This window comes from Chiloscyllium plagiosum, chromosome 28 (assembly GCF_004010195.1).
Source record: "Chiloscyllium plagiosum isolate BGI_BamShark_2017 chromosome 28, ASM401019v2, whole genome shotgun sequence".
Lineage (NCBI taxonomy): Eukaryota > Metazoa > Chordata > Chondrichthyes > Orectolobiformes > Hemiscylliidae > Chiloscyllium > Chiloscyllium plagiosum.
Window position 1 is genome coordinate 45,073,271 of NC_057737.1, and position 16,619 is coordinate 45,089,889.

Sequence of the window (16,619 nt, forward strand, 5' to 3'; positions counted from 1 at the left end):
AAGACAGGCTGAAATCTGAAGGGGCCAGATGGAAGTAGGAGACGGAGCACATAGGGTAGGGGATTGTAAGAAGAGTACTTGGTGCAGTTGGGAAGAGAACTTGGTGCAGTTGGGAAGAAAGCTTGGTGTTTGTCAAGGGAGGAGGAGACAGAGTCAGTTCAGAGAGGAGCAGGAGACTGACCCTGATGGGGGCATGAGTGAGTCTGGTGGGAATTGCAGGGGAGAGAAAGACAGAGACAGAGAATGCGAGTTGGTGAGCGAGAGAGATCTGGATACCTGGGTGAGGGAGTTGCAGGACTGGTGAATGCAGGGAGCCGGAGAGAGGTGAGTAGAAGTGTTCAGAAATGGAAGGCTGAGATTGAGAGCAGAGTGAGGAGATTAGGGGAAAGCTGGGTAGGAGAGTTGAGAACTGCGGGCTCATCATTTGGTGAGGTGCAGATTGATTGCCGGGGTGAGCTGGGTGACTGGGGTATGTCAGAAGTGAGAGGGAAGCTGACCAGAGGGTGAGAATCACAAGAGGTGAAGGAACCAGGGGATCCAGTTCATATGTAGGTAACCCTGTCTTTGACCATGTACAGGTGTGAAGGTTCTGGTTTGAGGATACTCTATGGAATCAGGGACTGGTTACACCACCCAGGGTCACTGTTGAAGCACATGTTCCCCAAAAACATCCCTGGTCACCTGTTCACTTCTCCAATCCGTCTGTCTCCTTGAGCTATCCTGCCCAACTCACCATCTGTTATTCCCCGGGCTGTCTGTCATCCTCCTGTTAGAGCATTCTTTCATTCAGTGTTCCTTTTATTTAGTTGCTAGAAGTATCTCTCAATTTGCCACTAAAGGTTATAGCTCGGGTTAGTCTATTAGGGACACATTCCAGCAGGAATATCTAGTAACATTCCCTATCTGTTTTCAGGATGATGAGTTACAGTATGCAATCAGGCGACTAGTTGAAGGACTGGCAGCAACCCGTGAAACAGCTCGTCCGGGCTTCAGCTTGGCCCTGGCACAGGTCAGTCTCTCAGTTTAACAAACGTTTATTGCACATGGAGCTATTACAGCTGGCAGACTGAGTACAGCACTCGAGGAATTTAACTTCTGGTCCTGGAATTGCAAAACATGACAACAGACTGAAGCACGAGGCCCCTACACAATTTCTCTTTGATTCAGTTATCGCTACTGATCAAAGACGTTTACAGCACATGGATGTGCCCTTTAGCCCACTGACATATGATGCCATTCTAAATTAAAAACCATTTGCCTCTGTGGTCCATTTCTCTCTATTCCCTGTCTATTCATATTTCTGTGAAGATTCCTCTTAACATTGCTATTGTATCTGCCTCCAGCACCTGCTCTGGCAGTACATTTCAGACAATTACCACCCTCTGTGTAAAAAAAAACTTGACTCTCCTTTAAACTTACCCCCTTTTACCTTAAACCTATGTCCCTAAGTAACTGACATTTTTACCCTGAGAAAGTCTCTAACTATCCATTCTAGGCCTCTCATAATTTTGCAAAATTCTATCAGGTCACCTCTCGTCATGCAACATCCAAGTGAAAACAAACCAAGTTTGGCTGATTTTCCTTTGAACAAGTGCCCTCCAAACAAGGCAATATCCTGGTAAATCATTTTTGTATCCTTTCCAAAACCACCATCTCTTTCTGACAGTGTCGTGACCAGACTATACACAGTTTTCCAAAGGTGACTGAACTAAAGTTCTATACAACTGCAATATGACACTTCAATTTTCAATCTCTGTGCCCTGACCAATGCCATTTTGGCCCCCAAATCCACTTGTATATCCACTTTCAGGGAACTGTGGGCCTGAACGTCCAGATCCCTCTGTATATTGACACTACAAAAGGGTTCTGCCATTTACTATATGATATCGCATCCATTCAATCACCAAGAATCCCTCCTCCCATGTTTCGACATAGCCTGTGGCAAGCACAAACCCTAACCAATCTCCTGCTGAAATCCTCAGCAGTGCCTTTGTATCTTCTGGACTTTATTACTGCAGTCTTGGATGGCTTCCACCATTCTTAAACTTGAACTCATACAGAATTTGGCTGCTTATCTCCTGACTTGCATGTGGCTCTGACCATTCATCACTCCTATTCTCATTGACTTTCAATGGCTCCAGATTCGACAATATGGTGAGTAAAAATTTGCATCCTTGTTTTCCATTGCCTTGTTCCCCTTCTTATCCTTGTATAAGACAAACCTTCAGTGCATCTTCGCTGGTTCAGTGCAATTTTTTGTTTCGCCACTGCTTCTGTGAAACTCAATTGTATGGTTTATTACATCAAAGAGACAAAATTTCTTTGATGAAGGTTGTTGATTCCATCAGAAGTAAAAATGTTGTTTCTACTATTGTGAACACTTGCCGAACTTGGACAGAGTCTATTAAAAAGCCAGGGTGGGAATAGGATTTGACAATGTGTTGCTGGAAAAGCGCAGCAGGTCAGGCAGCATCCAAGGAGCAGGAGAATCAACGTTTCGGGCATAAGCCCTTCTTCAGGAATGAGGAGGGTGCGCCAAGCAGGCTAAGATAAAAGGTAGGGAGGAGGGACTTGGGGGAGGGGCGGTGGAAATGCGAGAGGTGGAAGGAGGTTAAGGTGAGGGTGGTAGGCCGGAGTGGGGGTGGGGGTAGGGGCGGAGAGGTCAGGAAGAAAATTGCAGGTTAGGGAGGTGGTGCTTGGCACACCTTCCTCATTCCTGAAGAAGGGCTCATGGCCGAAATGTCGATTTTCCTGCTCCTTGGATGCTGCCTGACCTGCGCTTTTCCAGCAACACATTTTCGGCTCTGATCTCCAGCATCTGCAGTCCTCACTTTCTCGTGGGAATAGAATTTGGCATTTTTATGCTTGGAGTGCCTGAGCCAGTCGCTAGATGCTCTTTGTGAAACAATAGAATGTAGTTTCATGCAGGACTTTAGGACAGTCCAATGAGTGTGACTGAGGCAATGATCCAAAAAACAGTTGATGTATGAATGTGCTCTTCCATTTTTACATTGAATACAATCCTTCACTAGTTGTAACATCTTGCTAATTTATTTTCCGACAGCTCCTGCGTTGCAATGAGGATATCCCTTTGCAGACAATCCTAGAGCAAATCAAAGAGAAATATAATATAACAAAAGCAAAGAAGGTGAGTGGCAGTATCCGATTCTCAGTTATACTTGGCTTTGGACGTAGCAACAGCAGCTGATGTGGAAGAAGCATGGAGTTATTTTGCATACCTGTTTAGTAAACCTGTAACCAGCACCCCAATGCAAACTACTGGTTCAGGTTTCAGAAACAGCTGGGGCGATCAAAAGCAATTTTGAAAGTGTTGCAATTGAAAGTTTCTTCAAGGATGGAACGTGCCACATTTTGCTTGATTTCAGACATTTTTAGAGTGGTGAAAATTTAAAATTTGAAACGTGTCTTCTAGATTACATATGATGAGGAGGAGTCGGTGTTGGACTGAGGTAGACAAAGTTAAAAATCACACAACACCAGCTTATAGTCCCAACAGGTTTATTTGGAGCACTAGCTTTCGGGGTGCTGCTGATTCATCAGGTAGCTGTGGAGCAGGACCATAAGACACAGAATTTATAGCAAAAGATTACAATGTCATGCGACTGAAATCATATATTAAACAAACCTAGATTGCTGCTAAGTCTTTCATCTTTTAGAATTGGTTGTGGATTTTGGTTCATTAATATGTGAATCCGAGAACAACTTTTAAGTCTTATTCTCGAGATAACAAGCTTTTATTTTAAAAAAAGTGACATCACAGCACAGGCAATGCATTGAGGTTAGAGACTGTCTGTATCCCAATCTTGAGTCAGACTGGTTCTAATTCCTAAGTGAAATTTATAAAATATTACGTAGATTGACTGCCTGCAGGTTGTGCGCTTTTTGAACAAAATAGAATGTATCGACAAATACATTCTGCAAATACAAATTCACCCCATAGACTTATATGTGTGTGCATGCATGAGAGAGAGAGAGAGAGTGTGTGTGTGAGAGTGTGTGTTGTATGTGTGCATGCTTGGTAAAGTTTGTGTGAGAGTGTGATGGAGTATAAGCCTGTGAGAGGTGTGTGCATGTGTGTGTGTGGAGTGTTTAAGTTTGTGTGTATGAGAGAGGATCTGTGTAAGTATGTAAGAGTTTGTGTATGTATGTGAGTGAGAGAGTGTATAATATAGTGGGGTCACCTGTAGTGTGACATGAATCCAAAGTCCTGGTTGAGGCCACTCTCATGGGTACCAAACTTGGGTATCACCCTCTGCTTGGCCACTCTGCGTTATTGTGTATCCCGAGTCCGCCTTGGAGGATGGTCACCTGAAGATCCGAGGCTGAATGTCCCTGACCACAGAAATGTTCCCCGACTGGGAGGGAACACCCCGTCTGGCAATTGTTGCGCAGTGTGCATTCATCTGTTGTTGTAGAGTCTGCCTGGTCTCGCCAATATGCCATGCCTCAGGGCATCCTTGCCTGCAGGTACTCATGGCCGAGTCACATGAGTACCTGCTGTGTACGCGGTGGATGGTGTCACCTTGTGTAATGATGGTATCTGTCACTTAGGTTAGATTACTTACAGTGTGGAAACAGGCCCTTCGGCCCAACTTGTCCACACCGACCTGCTGAAGCGCAACCCACCCAGACCCATTCCCCTATATTTACCCCTTACCTAACACTACGGACAATTTAGCATGGCCAATTCACCTAACCACATTTTTGGACTGTGGGAGGAAACCGGAGCACCCGGAGGAAACCCACGTAGACACGGGGAGAATGTGCAAACTCCACACAGTCACCTGAGGCGGGAATTGAACCCGGGTGTCTGGCGCTGTGAGGCAGCAGTGCTAACCACTGTGCCACCGCGCCGCCCACTTCTTGTAATGTTTGCAATGTGGTGTTGTGGTCAATGTTGTCCTGAAGGCTGGGCGGTCTGTTTAAGGTTTGGTGGTTGTTTAGAGGTGGAGGTGTAGGGAAGGTCTGGGCGAGGTGCTCATCCTCATCGATAACGTGTTGCAGTCTGCGAAGACCATGGCATAGTTTCTCCACTTCGGGAAATATTGGAGAACGAAGGGTATCCTATCAGTTGCATCCTGAGTCTGTCTCCTGAGGAGGTCATTACAGTTTCTTGCTGTGGCACTTCGGAACTGGCAATCAATGAGTTGAGCATCATACCTGTTCTTATGAGGGCATCTGGATTATATAGTTCAGAAGCAGGGCATTCAGCCCAACTTGGGCCTCACTGAAATTTATTTGGTGGTTTGACCTCAACCGATGATATGACCTTTTCCCTTCCTCCCAAATACTTGTCTAGCTTAGCCTAAAATGCATCTAAACTGTTCACCTTGACCACTCCGAATGCTGGTGAATTTCATCCTAACATTTTATAGATGAAGTTCCTTCTAAATTTACTGTTTGATTTCTTGCCATTTGTCTTTTATTTATGTTCTTTAGTAATGTCTTTCCCACAAGAATAAGCCACAACGTTTATCTATATAGCGTCTTTAACTAAAGTTGGGTGCCCCACAGGAATATTATAAAATGAAAGATGATACCAAGTCAAATAAGTAGATATTAGGTCAGCTAACCAAAGGTTTAGTCAAACCGGGATATTTTAAGGATTATCTTAAAGGAAGAAAATTGGGTAGAGAAAGCAGAGAGGTTTAGGGAGGAACTGAAGGCACAGGAACCAACGATGGAGTGATTGCACATAGGAACCCTGAAGAGAAGAATTAGAGAAGCACAAATATCACAGAGGATCTTGGTGTTGGAGAAAGTGACAGACACTAAGTGGCAGGGTCAGCAAGGAATTTGAAAAGAAGATTAAACATTTTAAAATCAAGATGTTGCTTGGCCAGTAGGCAATGTGAGTCATCAAGCAGAGGACGATGAGGGAAAAGGGATTTGCTGCAAGTTATTGTACAGGCACCAGCATTTAGCATGGTCTCAAGTTCATGGAGTCTTGAATTTGGCTAACAGTTTAGGAGTGCATTGGTAAAGTTCATAGGGTTGAAACTTTATTGCTGGAGCAGCACAGCAGGTCAGGCAGCATCCAGGGAACAGGAGATTCGACGTTTCGGGCACAGGCCCTTCTTCCTGAAGAAGGGCCTGTGCCCGAAACGTCGAATCTCCTGTTCCCTGGATGCTGCCTGACCTGCTGTGCTGTTCCAGCAATAAAGTTTCAACTTTGATCTCCAGCATCTGCAGACCTCACTTTCTCCTCGAAAAGTTCATAGGGGCAATGTCAGGCAATATTACTGTGAAGGAAATAGGTGTTGCTAGTGATGGCATATGAGGGATGGCAAGCAGAATCATGGAAGAATGTTTGTAGTGGAGATCCTGAGGAGTTGGCATTGGTACTCTTGCTTTTACTGAGATATAAATGATCTGGGTCTTGATGCATGGGACAATTTCAAAGTTTGCAGACAACTCAATTTGAAAGAATTCTGAAACTATGAGGACAACAGTGTAGAATTTCAAAAAGGCATTGACAGGTGGAGCAGGCAGATAAGTGGCAGATGAAGTTCAATGTGGAGACTTTTGAGTTGATACACTTTGGTTGAACACAGAAACAGTATAAAATGAAGGGTACTTTTTAATGGGTGTGCATGTGTGGAGAAACTTGATTGTATCCATTTAAGTCATTAAATGTAGCAGCACAGCTAGAGAGAGCTGTTTAGAAAAGCATGCAGTATTCAAAAAATAAGAGGCATATAGTAGTTGAGCGGGGAAGTTATGATTCATGTATAGACGATACTAGTTAGACCTCAGCTGGAATATCATGTACATTTATAGGTGCCACACCATAGGGAGGTTGTGAATGCATTGGCCAGAGTACAGAGAGGTTTAGGAAAATTGTTCCAAGGAGAAGACATTTCAGTATGAATAAAGATTAGGGAATATGGGACTCTTTTCCTCGGAGAGCAAAAGACTAAGAGGATATTTGATAGGGATCTTCCAAATCATGACAGGTCTGGGCATAGTGAGAAAATATTAAAGGATCACAAACCAGACGGCGCAGTTTTAAAGTGAAAGAAGCAAACGTGAGATGAGAAAACTCTTTTTCATACAGCAGCTAGTTGGGGAATGCACTGCCTGGAAGTGTGGTCGAGGCAGGTGCAATCAGGCTTTTGCGCGGGCTTTGGATGATTTAATTCTACTTAAATAATGTGCAAGGTTGTGGGGCAAAGACTAATTTAAAATGCTCTGAGGGCCAACATGGACATGATGGGCACAATGGTTTCATTCTGTGCTGTAACAATTCTGTGGCTCTGGAAGCTTACCTCAGAATCAAACATTGCAAACAGATTTGGTTAACCTCAGACTGTTGCCATGGAGAGGGATTGAATTTGGATGGATCAACAATTGAAATATTACCTGCCGATATTACTTGGAGGGAATTTCTACTCATTCAGTCCTGAAGTCAAACAAGCAGATGCAGGAGTTAAGCAACAATGGAGGTGACAATAATGGTGGGTTCAGTGGCCATATCCAGTGATGTAGGACTCTATGATGGTAAGCTGTTTTATTAATTGTGTTTATTTTAGTTTCTGTAAGCATCTTTCTTTAGTTTTAGAGTTCAAAAAGCATGCTGTACTTCTAATAATCTTTACTTCTCCATTCCAAAACATAGGTTCCAACCATTTTCAAGATTAATTGTAAACTCAGGATGGAGAAGATACTGTATTCATTTGGGGTGCTTATAGTGTGTTGGCACACCCTGTCTTTGGCAGATCTGTTAAAAACAGATCCAGACAACCAGTGTTTCCAAGCATGACATTGTATTTGGTTGTGTGTTGTGAAATATTCGTACGTGACTTGCCTCAGCAAAATTCTCATTCAAGTATCTGGTGTGGTTGAATCTACCTGGTATGATCAGTATTACTTGATCATATTTGTTTGTGACATGAGGTCCCTGTTACTATGATTAATAGTTGGGATCAGAGTGAAAATCAACATTCTAAAGAATGATCTAGTGACAGTAAATTGGTCCTGGGCTCCAGGTGATATGCTTTTTTTGTCTGCACAATTGACCATTTGATTGGTACTTGGCTATATGTAGAACTTGCTGGCAGACAGTTTGTGTGGCAGGTCTCCAATGTTACCCACCAATAAGTCGATGCAAAGGACGTGACTAGGAAGAACGGAATGTATAAGTGATTAGAAAATCAGTGCAAGTCTGGATAACTCAGTGTGCTGTATTTTTTGTTCCAGGCATTGATCAGGAATGCTGCATTTGGAGGTCTGTTTGGCATCTTGGCACTTTCGCAGTCAGGCCGGCTCACAAAGGTAAATTGCAACGTTTCTAAATTCCTCTGAAAAATGAGTGGCAGCTAACGTGAACAAGTGTTTCAGATTCACTTAATGGTGCTTTTCTAAATCAACCCTGGGTATTAAAATTTTGCTTTGATTCTCTGTACAATTATACTGTGAAATCTCAACCATTATCCATTAATGTTTAACCACTAGCCTAGTGACAATCCAGTATAAATCTTAGGTCTACTAATTCATATGTAACAAGTTACCATTCAAGTTTACCAGACATTCTTATTTAACTATCATAATAGTCATTTAACGGAGGTAAGAAGGCTTGTTTTCATTGTCTGAATGATCAGGAAGTGAGCTGGGAAACAAGGCACTGAGGCAGGTAACTGTTTACTCTTCAAGGGAGCTTAAGAGCATTACTTGGTTTCGGTGTCTGTAAGTTCTCTGTTAAATTCCATTTCCATTATTGTCGTAGATTGCAATTGCCTTTTTTTAAAAATTAAGATTATTCTTGACTGCATTATTCTGGCAGAATGTAGAAACGATTCAGTAAAAAGCCCATTTAAGACTCAACAGTAAAAATCATAACATGCTTAATGGAATCCCTAAATTCCTCAACTCTCTACCCTTCTGAACCCACTGCTTCTAATCTCCTCCAATGTTTTGTTTTACTTCTCTGAAGTCTTTTGGGGGCTTTCTTGTACATTAAAGTTCTTGCAAGAGCTTTAAACTACTGTGGAGTTCTCCATTACTTACATGGAGGACTTCCATCAATTAAATGCATCATGACAGTCATTAAATTTATATTGAAAGCAAAAAGAGAGAGGAAGAAACCAACATGAATGAAAATAAAACCAAGTTGGTCAAAAGTGAAAGTGGCCATAAACCTTTAAGATTGTCATTACAAATCCATCTGGTTCAGTACTGTCCTTCAGGGAGAGAAACCGGCTATGAATGCTCTTTATGCAACTCCAGTCCCTCACCATTGATGCCCTTTTTGTCCTTGGGTGCAGTTGCCTACTGCCATCATCTCTTAACCTCATCTAACCCATTTTCGGTGGCATCAACTCATTCTAACTTGCTTCCTTTGATCTGTGGCTGCTACTCCATCGTTTGTGTTGTCTGGACCACAGCTCTTTGATTCCCTTTAGTTCCACCTTTAAATCTGTCATTATGCTGCACGGTCACTTAACTCATGTCTGACATCTATTCTTTCTCCTTTCCTCTTGCTGCCCTTTCAGCAAAGCACCGGTTTTATTGTAAATAATATATCCCATAGTTTCTCTGTTTACGCTTACCCTTTGATTTGTCATAATTGCGTATCCTGCCAGTTTTCATCATGTTTTCTAAAGATTCTTTCTTGTTACGCCACTAATGCATGTTTCCAGTACCTGACCTTGAATGCTCACGTGTACAAGTAATTGTGTTGTAATTCAATTGTGGCATTCTTGGCAAAGTGGCTGGTGTTTCTTGGGTTTTGGGGCTGTAATTTAGTTTACTCGTGCACGAAAAAATGAAGTGTTTCAAAATTGTTTGTTGCTAGGAGCCAAATGTACTTCTGCAGTCGATCCAATTGCTGCAGAGCCTTGCTCCGCTTAGAAATCATCTCTCGGATCTGCCCCACAAAACTCTGGTGGACATCCTGTCTGAGGTAAGGCTTATGTTATATCAGTGAAATGTGTTCATTGTAATGTTCTTGAATAGCTCAGTTTGTAAACATATGGTTTTTATGAGCTGATCAGAGACTCTTTAGGAATCACCCCTCAATCCTATTGAATTTCTTTGATGGGGGCCACTAATTTTGTGAATGGAGTGGGGGAGGATGTTGGGAAGTGTCCGCAAATGTGATCACTATGGATATCAAAGCATTTGATGAGTTGATCCACAACAGATCATTAAACACAATTAGAAGTAAACATGTGTTATAGGTTAGCAATTTGCTCGGAGGTATGTGGGTGAAAATTGGATCTCAAGCCAAATGCTGCAGTATGAAATTAGATACATAGCATTTTCTTGATAGTTGATTTGTTTACAGATTGCAAGATTTCGTGTGTCTACCCCCATTTACTAACATTGTCCCAGCAGTGTCTCTTTATAAGTACTCTAGGTATTATGCTTATCCACACAATTATTTTAAAGCTTATTCCTGTTGCAACTCCAGTGTTGCCTTGTCCAGAACTGTCTGGGAGTGTGTGCATTGCGTATTGCATGTACGCAGTCAGTCTTTTGTGTCATTTGCAAAAATCACCGACTATAATGTACTCTGGAATGCATTCCATTGAACAGAGAACAAATTCCAATTTAACAGAGAACAAATGAATGATGGAAATGCTGTCTGTCCAGGAGATATGATAAGTGGAGTTCTTATGGAAATGTGCCGTGCCCTAAGCTTTTCTCCAATGATCTCCATGAACAAGATGGAGAATTTGAGAGTGTCCATTGATGAAACCATGTAAAGAGGGACAATAATTTTTATTCAATGTAAAAACAAAAACTTTCTGGCAAACCTCAGCAAGTCTTGCAGGATATGTGAGCTCAGTGAGCCTCCTTCAAACGGAATCGTTGATTCTGCTTTCTCTCCATAGATGCTGCCTGACCTCTAGAATTTTCTATTTCAGGTTTTCAGCTTCTACAGTTCTTTGTTTTTTTATTCACTAAGTTTTATTAGTGTGAGCCAACTATTTGTAAACACTAGACAGATGCATGTGCAAGTGAGCAAAACTATTGAATATGGAGTTCAATGCAGGTCACTCAAGTTAGAAGAAGGGCTCATGCCCGAAACGTCGATTCCCCTGCCCCTTGGATGCTGCCTGACCTGCTGCGCTTTTCCAGCAACACATTTTCAGCTCACTCAAGTTAGACCCAAGAAAGACAAATCGGAAAACTCTCATCATGGTGAGACTCAGGCTGTGGAGAAATTAGAATATCCTGGTTGCAAATCACTAAGCTAGTGGATAATTATGAAGCTAATAAAAATAGCTCATGGACTGTCCACCTTTAAATGAAGGAAGCTGCATTACCTCACTTCAGAGTGAGAGGGTACAATGAGCCAGGACTTAAAGATTTTAACTGTGAACCAAATTGCGACAACATCTATTCCCTTGAGTTTAGATAGCTGAATGGTTATCTAATTGACGTTTTTAAAATGATAATGGAGTTATGAGGGAGTACCTTGAGCATATGGAGTGACTGGAAGCAGATTACAATAATGACTACTGCTGGCCTGGCCATAGGACAAGAAATTACTCAGTGTCAGAGTAAATGATATTAATTAACATCTGTAATGAGTCAGCAACTCTATATGTTATCAATTGCTTTTTTTAGCTGACTGTATTAGTTCAGATCCATTACACTACTTCACTCCATAATTGCTTCTAATCTACTTGGCACTTAAAGCAAAAATTGAAGTCTTAATAGCCAGACACCCTCTGAGGCAAGCTGCATACTTTGAGGATAGTATGTGTATGAAGATCAGTTGAGGACTCTTTCCTATTTGCTTGTGATACCTTTTTGTTCAAAGACTTCTAGTCATGGGACATACACAGCTGTACCAGAGGCATGGGCGAAGATGCAAAAACGTAAACAGGAATGATGCCAGAACAGTTACAGGTGGGAAAAGGAACAAGTCAAACAGGGCAGGCAGGAACAAAGCATAAAATTAGGTAAATTTAAACTGCATTTATATCAAAAAGCAAGAGACCTAACAGGGAAGGCAGATGAACTCTGGGCATGGTTAGAGACATGGGCCTGGGGTATCATGGCAATTACAGAGATGTTCAGGGATGAATGAGACTGGCATCTTAATGTTCCAGGATAGAAATGCTACCGGAAGGATAGAAAGGGAATCAAGGGAGAAGGGGGAATGGCGTTTTTGATAAAGGATAGCATTACAGCTGTGCTGAGGGAGGATATTCCTGGGAATACATCCAGGGAAGTCATTTGGGTGGAGCTGAGAAATAAAAAAAGGTTAATTACCTTATTGTGATTATACTATATACCCCTAATCGTCAGCTGGAAATTGAGAAACAAATCTGAAAGGAGATCTGTTGTCTGTAAGAATAACAAGGTGGCAGTGGCAGGGGATTTTAGCTTTCCAAATATAGACTGGGGCTGCCATAGTGTTAAGGGTTTAGATGGAGAGGAATTTGTTAAATATGTACAAGAAAATTTTCTGATTTAGTATGTAGGTGTACTTACTAGAGAAGGTGCAAAACCCGACCTACTCTTGGGAAATACTACAGGGCAAGTGACTGAGGTGTCAGTGGGGGAGCACTTTGGGACCAGTGACCATTATTCTATAATTTTTAGGATAGTGATGGAAAAGGATAGACCGGATCTAAAAGTTGAAGTTCTAAATTGGAGGGAGGCCAATTTTGAGGTATTAAGCAAAAAGTTTCAAAACATTGATTGGGTGCAGATACTCGCAGGTAAAGGGACAGTTGGAAAATGGGAAGCCTTCGAAAATGAGATAATAAGAATCCAGAGATGGTATGTTCCTGTTAGGATGAAAGGCAAGGCTGGTGGATGACTGGAGAAATTGAGGTTTTGGTGAAGAAAAAGAAGGAACCTCATGTCAGATATAGACAGCAGAGATTGAGTGAATCCAGAGTATAAAGGCAGTAGGAGTACACTTAAGAGGAAAATCAAGAGGGCAAAAAAGGGGACATGAGATAGCTTCAGCAAATAGGGTTAAGGAGAATCTAAAGGGATTTTTACAAATTACATTAAGGGCAAAAGGGTAACTGGGAAGAGAATAGGATCCCTCAAAAATGAGCAAGGCAGCCCCTGTGTGTGGAGCCACAGGACATGGGGGCGATACTAAACGAGTATTTTGCATCAGTGTTTACTGTAGAAAAGGACATGGAAGATATAGACTGTAAGGAAATAGATGGTGACATCTTGAAAAATGTCCATATTACAGAGGAGGAAGTGCTGAATGTCTTGAAATGCACAAAGGTGGATAAATCCCCAGGTGTACTTTGTGGGAAGCTAGGGAAATGACATAACAGATATTTGTATCATCGATCGTCACAGGTGAGATGCTGGAAGACTGAAGGTTGGCTAATATGGTCCCACTATTTAAAAAAGGTGGTAAGGAAAAGCCAGGAAACTATAGACTTGTGAGCCTGACATCGGTGGTGGGCAAGTTGTTGGAGGGAATCCTGAGGGACAGGATTTACATGTATTTGGATAGGCAAAGACTGATGAAGGATAGTCAACATGGCTTTCTGTTTGGGAAATCATGTCTCACAAACTTGAGTTTTTTGAAGAAGTAACAAAGAGGATTGATGAGGGCAGAGCAGTGGACATGAAAAGGGTTGCTTTTCAGACTGGAGGCCTGTGACCAGTGGAGTGTCACAAGGATCGGTGCTGGTTCCATTGCTTTTCGTCATTTATATAATTACTTTGGATATGGACATAGGAGGTGTACTTAGTAAGTTTGCAGATGACCCCAAATTGGGGATGTAGTGGACAACATAGAAAGTTACCTCCAAGTACAACGGGATCTCGACCAGATGGGCCAAGGCATGGCAGATATAGTTTAATTTAGATAAATATGAGGTGCTGCATTGGGAAAGACAAATCAGGGCAGGACTTATACACTTAATGGGAAGGTCCTGGGGCGTGTTGCTGAACAAAGACCTTGGATTGCGGTATAGTTTCTTGAATGTGGATTCTTGGGTAAATAGGATAGTGAAGAAGGTATTTAGTGTGCTTTCCTTTATTGGTCAGAGCATTGAGTATAGGAGTTGGGAGGTCATGTGGCAGTTGTATAGGACATTGGTTTGGCTGTTTGTCGTGGAAATTAAATCGACTGACTCAATAATTAGCAAGAGCAAAGCAAGGGTCTTTATTAAAAATCTTGCAAGATTGACTCATTACACCAAGTCAGATGCCTTAATGCAATGAGTACTGAAACATTTGCACAGACGCCTGCCTTATAGCATTGCTTATCGCACACTCAAGGGCAGAGACTGGGGAAACTCAAGTTGTTATCCTCCCATCCCCTGGTCCCAGACATAACAGTTATTCAGCTTTCGCTGAGTTCAACTATCGCAAGGTTGAGTTGAATGTTTACAGAATTCAAACAGAAATAAGCTAACTGCAAACCTTCATCAAAGCATCATTTACAAAGCTCAGCACAGCATTGATTTAAACAAAGCATTGTCTTTAAATTTCACAGTAAATGGATAATTAGTTTCACAGTAAATGGATAATTTTCCATTACATTTTCCCCCTTTTTGTCATTTTATGACAACAAGGACAATTACAGCAACAATAATAAAAAAAAACAGCCAGAATATCTATTCACCAGAAAATGTTTTAAGAAACACCAGGCCTTTCCTCAGACACCACCGACCCGAAACATAGCTTTGTGGTGGTATCGTCACTTGCTCTGGTGTGCCCTGTACACATCCCATGTTCACACGTCACATCCGTCAAAGCCATGGTAGGGTGGGATCCACGCAATGCCCCACCCTTACGAATAGTCCTACCAGGGCACTTGCTAGAAGTGTGAACTGGGCAGCCCCATATTCGTATAAGGCTTCTAATCACTACTTGCACTTAATTGGTTCTGGTGCTGTCTGATGTCTCCTCAGGCCCAGCTACACGTTTGCTATGGCTGGCGTGTATTCACGTGGCTCTTTCTGCGATCTTAACTGCTGTCTGTGTTGCAAGGAGCACTTGAAACGGTCCAAGCCATCTCTTCGCCTTCCAGTTTTTCCTCCTGAAGTCTCAGGTTCTAGATCGTGCAGCTTCCCTTCGGCTGGTTGGGATAGTGCTGCTTTCACTTGATTCTGTATTTGAGATAAAAGTGTGGAGAGTTTTTTATACAGTAACACAACATCTCATCCTCACAGTGGCCTGTTATCTGTCTTACCTTAGGTCTTGGGTCAATTCCTGTGTTGGGCGGTCTACCAAACAAAATCTCAAATGGGCTAAGGTTAGCTCTTCCTTTCCTCTTAGATCTCATATACATTAGCACAATCGGAAGTACCTTTGTCCATGTCACCCCTAGTTCCTCACAACATTTTGTCAATTTATTTTTTAGGGTAGCATTTTTTCTTTCCACCACTCGCTGGGTGGTAGGCACTGTGTTGTCTCATATTTATTCCCAATAATCACTGATCTGCTGTAAGGCATTATTGACAAATGGTGTCCCATTGTCGCTACTAAGCCTTTTAGGGATGCCCCATTTCCGAATTATCTCAGCAAAGCTTTGGCTACTGCACTGGCATCCTGTTTAGACGTGGGGAACAATTCCACCCATTTGGAAAGCATATCAACTATTACCAGACAATACCTTTTCCCTTCACTGGGCGTTAGGTCAATGAAACCCATCTGTAAATGTTCAAAGGGTTTTTTGGGGTTGGGGGTGTGCTGCCTAACTCATCTGTATTCCCCTCCCCACATTATTAGTGGCACAGATAACACAACGCTCACAATATTTCTGGGAGTAATGAGTAAATCCCTTAGAGTACTAGTGTGTCAAAATACTGTTGTACATCCCCCACCCCCCTTACCGTGTGTCAGTTTGGCATAGAATGGAAATAATGATGGTGGTAGACCGGGTTTATCATTGGGGCCACACCATATTCCTTCCCTCACACTGCATCCTGCTTTCGTCGACTCACACCTTTCTTCTGGTGTGGCCTGTGACTGTAACTCCTGCACGATTGCCATTGGGGTACAAATTTTTGTCATACACCTGTCAATCTGCTCACTTGTTGTGGTTCTGTTCGCCAAGCTGGAAATTTTTTTGCAAACGTTTCGTCCCCATGTCTAGGTGACATCCTCAGTGCTTGGGAGCCTCCTGTGAAGCGCTTCTGTGGTGTTTCCTCCGGCATTTATAGTGGCCTGTCCCTGCCGCTTCCGGTTGTCAGTTTCAGCTGTCCGCTGTAGTGGCCGGTAAATTGGGTCCAGGTCGATGTGTTTGTTGATGGAGTTTGTGGATGAGTGCCATGCTTCTAGGAATTCCCTGGCTGTTCTTTGGTTGGCCACTACATAATGGTAGTGTTGTCCCAGTCGAATTCATGTTGCTTGTCGTCTGCGTGTGTGGCTACTAAGGATAATTGATCGTGGCATTTCGTGGCTAGTTGATGTTCATGGATGCGGATCGTTAGCTGTCTTCCTGTTTGTCCTATATAGTGTTTTGTGCAGTCCTTGCATGGGATTTTGTACACTACGTTAGTTTTGCTCATGCTGGGTATCGGGTCCTTCGTTCTGGTGAGTTGTTGTCTGAGTGTGGCTGTTGGTTTGTGTGCTGTTATAAGTCCTAGTGGTCGCAGTAGTCTGGCTGTCAGTTCTGAAATGCTCCTGATATATGGTAGTGTGGCTAGTCCTTT

General features: G+C 42.5%; 1 protein-coding gene across 1 annotated transcript in view; it reads left to right on the forward strand.

The window, feature by feature from the left end:
• The first annotated feature begins 243 nt into the window (after positions 1 to 243).
• The window catches only part of mybbp1a (MYB binding protein (P160) 1a), a 99,713-nt gene continuing 83,337 nt past the window's right edge, over positions 244 to 16,619 (forward strand). The window contains exons 1-5 of the mRNA XM_043718931.1: positions 244 to 324; positions 914 to 1,009; positions 3,065 to 3,148; positions 8,221 to 8,295; positions 9,815 to 9,922. Of these exons, the coding sequence (XP_043574866.1) occupies positions 244 to 324; positions 914 to 1,009; positions 3,065 to 3,148; positions 8,221 to 8,295; positions 9,815 to 9,922 (444 nt within the window). The remainder of the gene's footprint in view (positions 325 to 913; positions 1,010 to 3,064; positions 3,149 to 8,220; positions 8,296 to 9,814; positions 9,923 to 16,619) is intronic.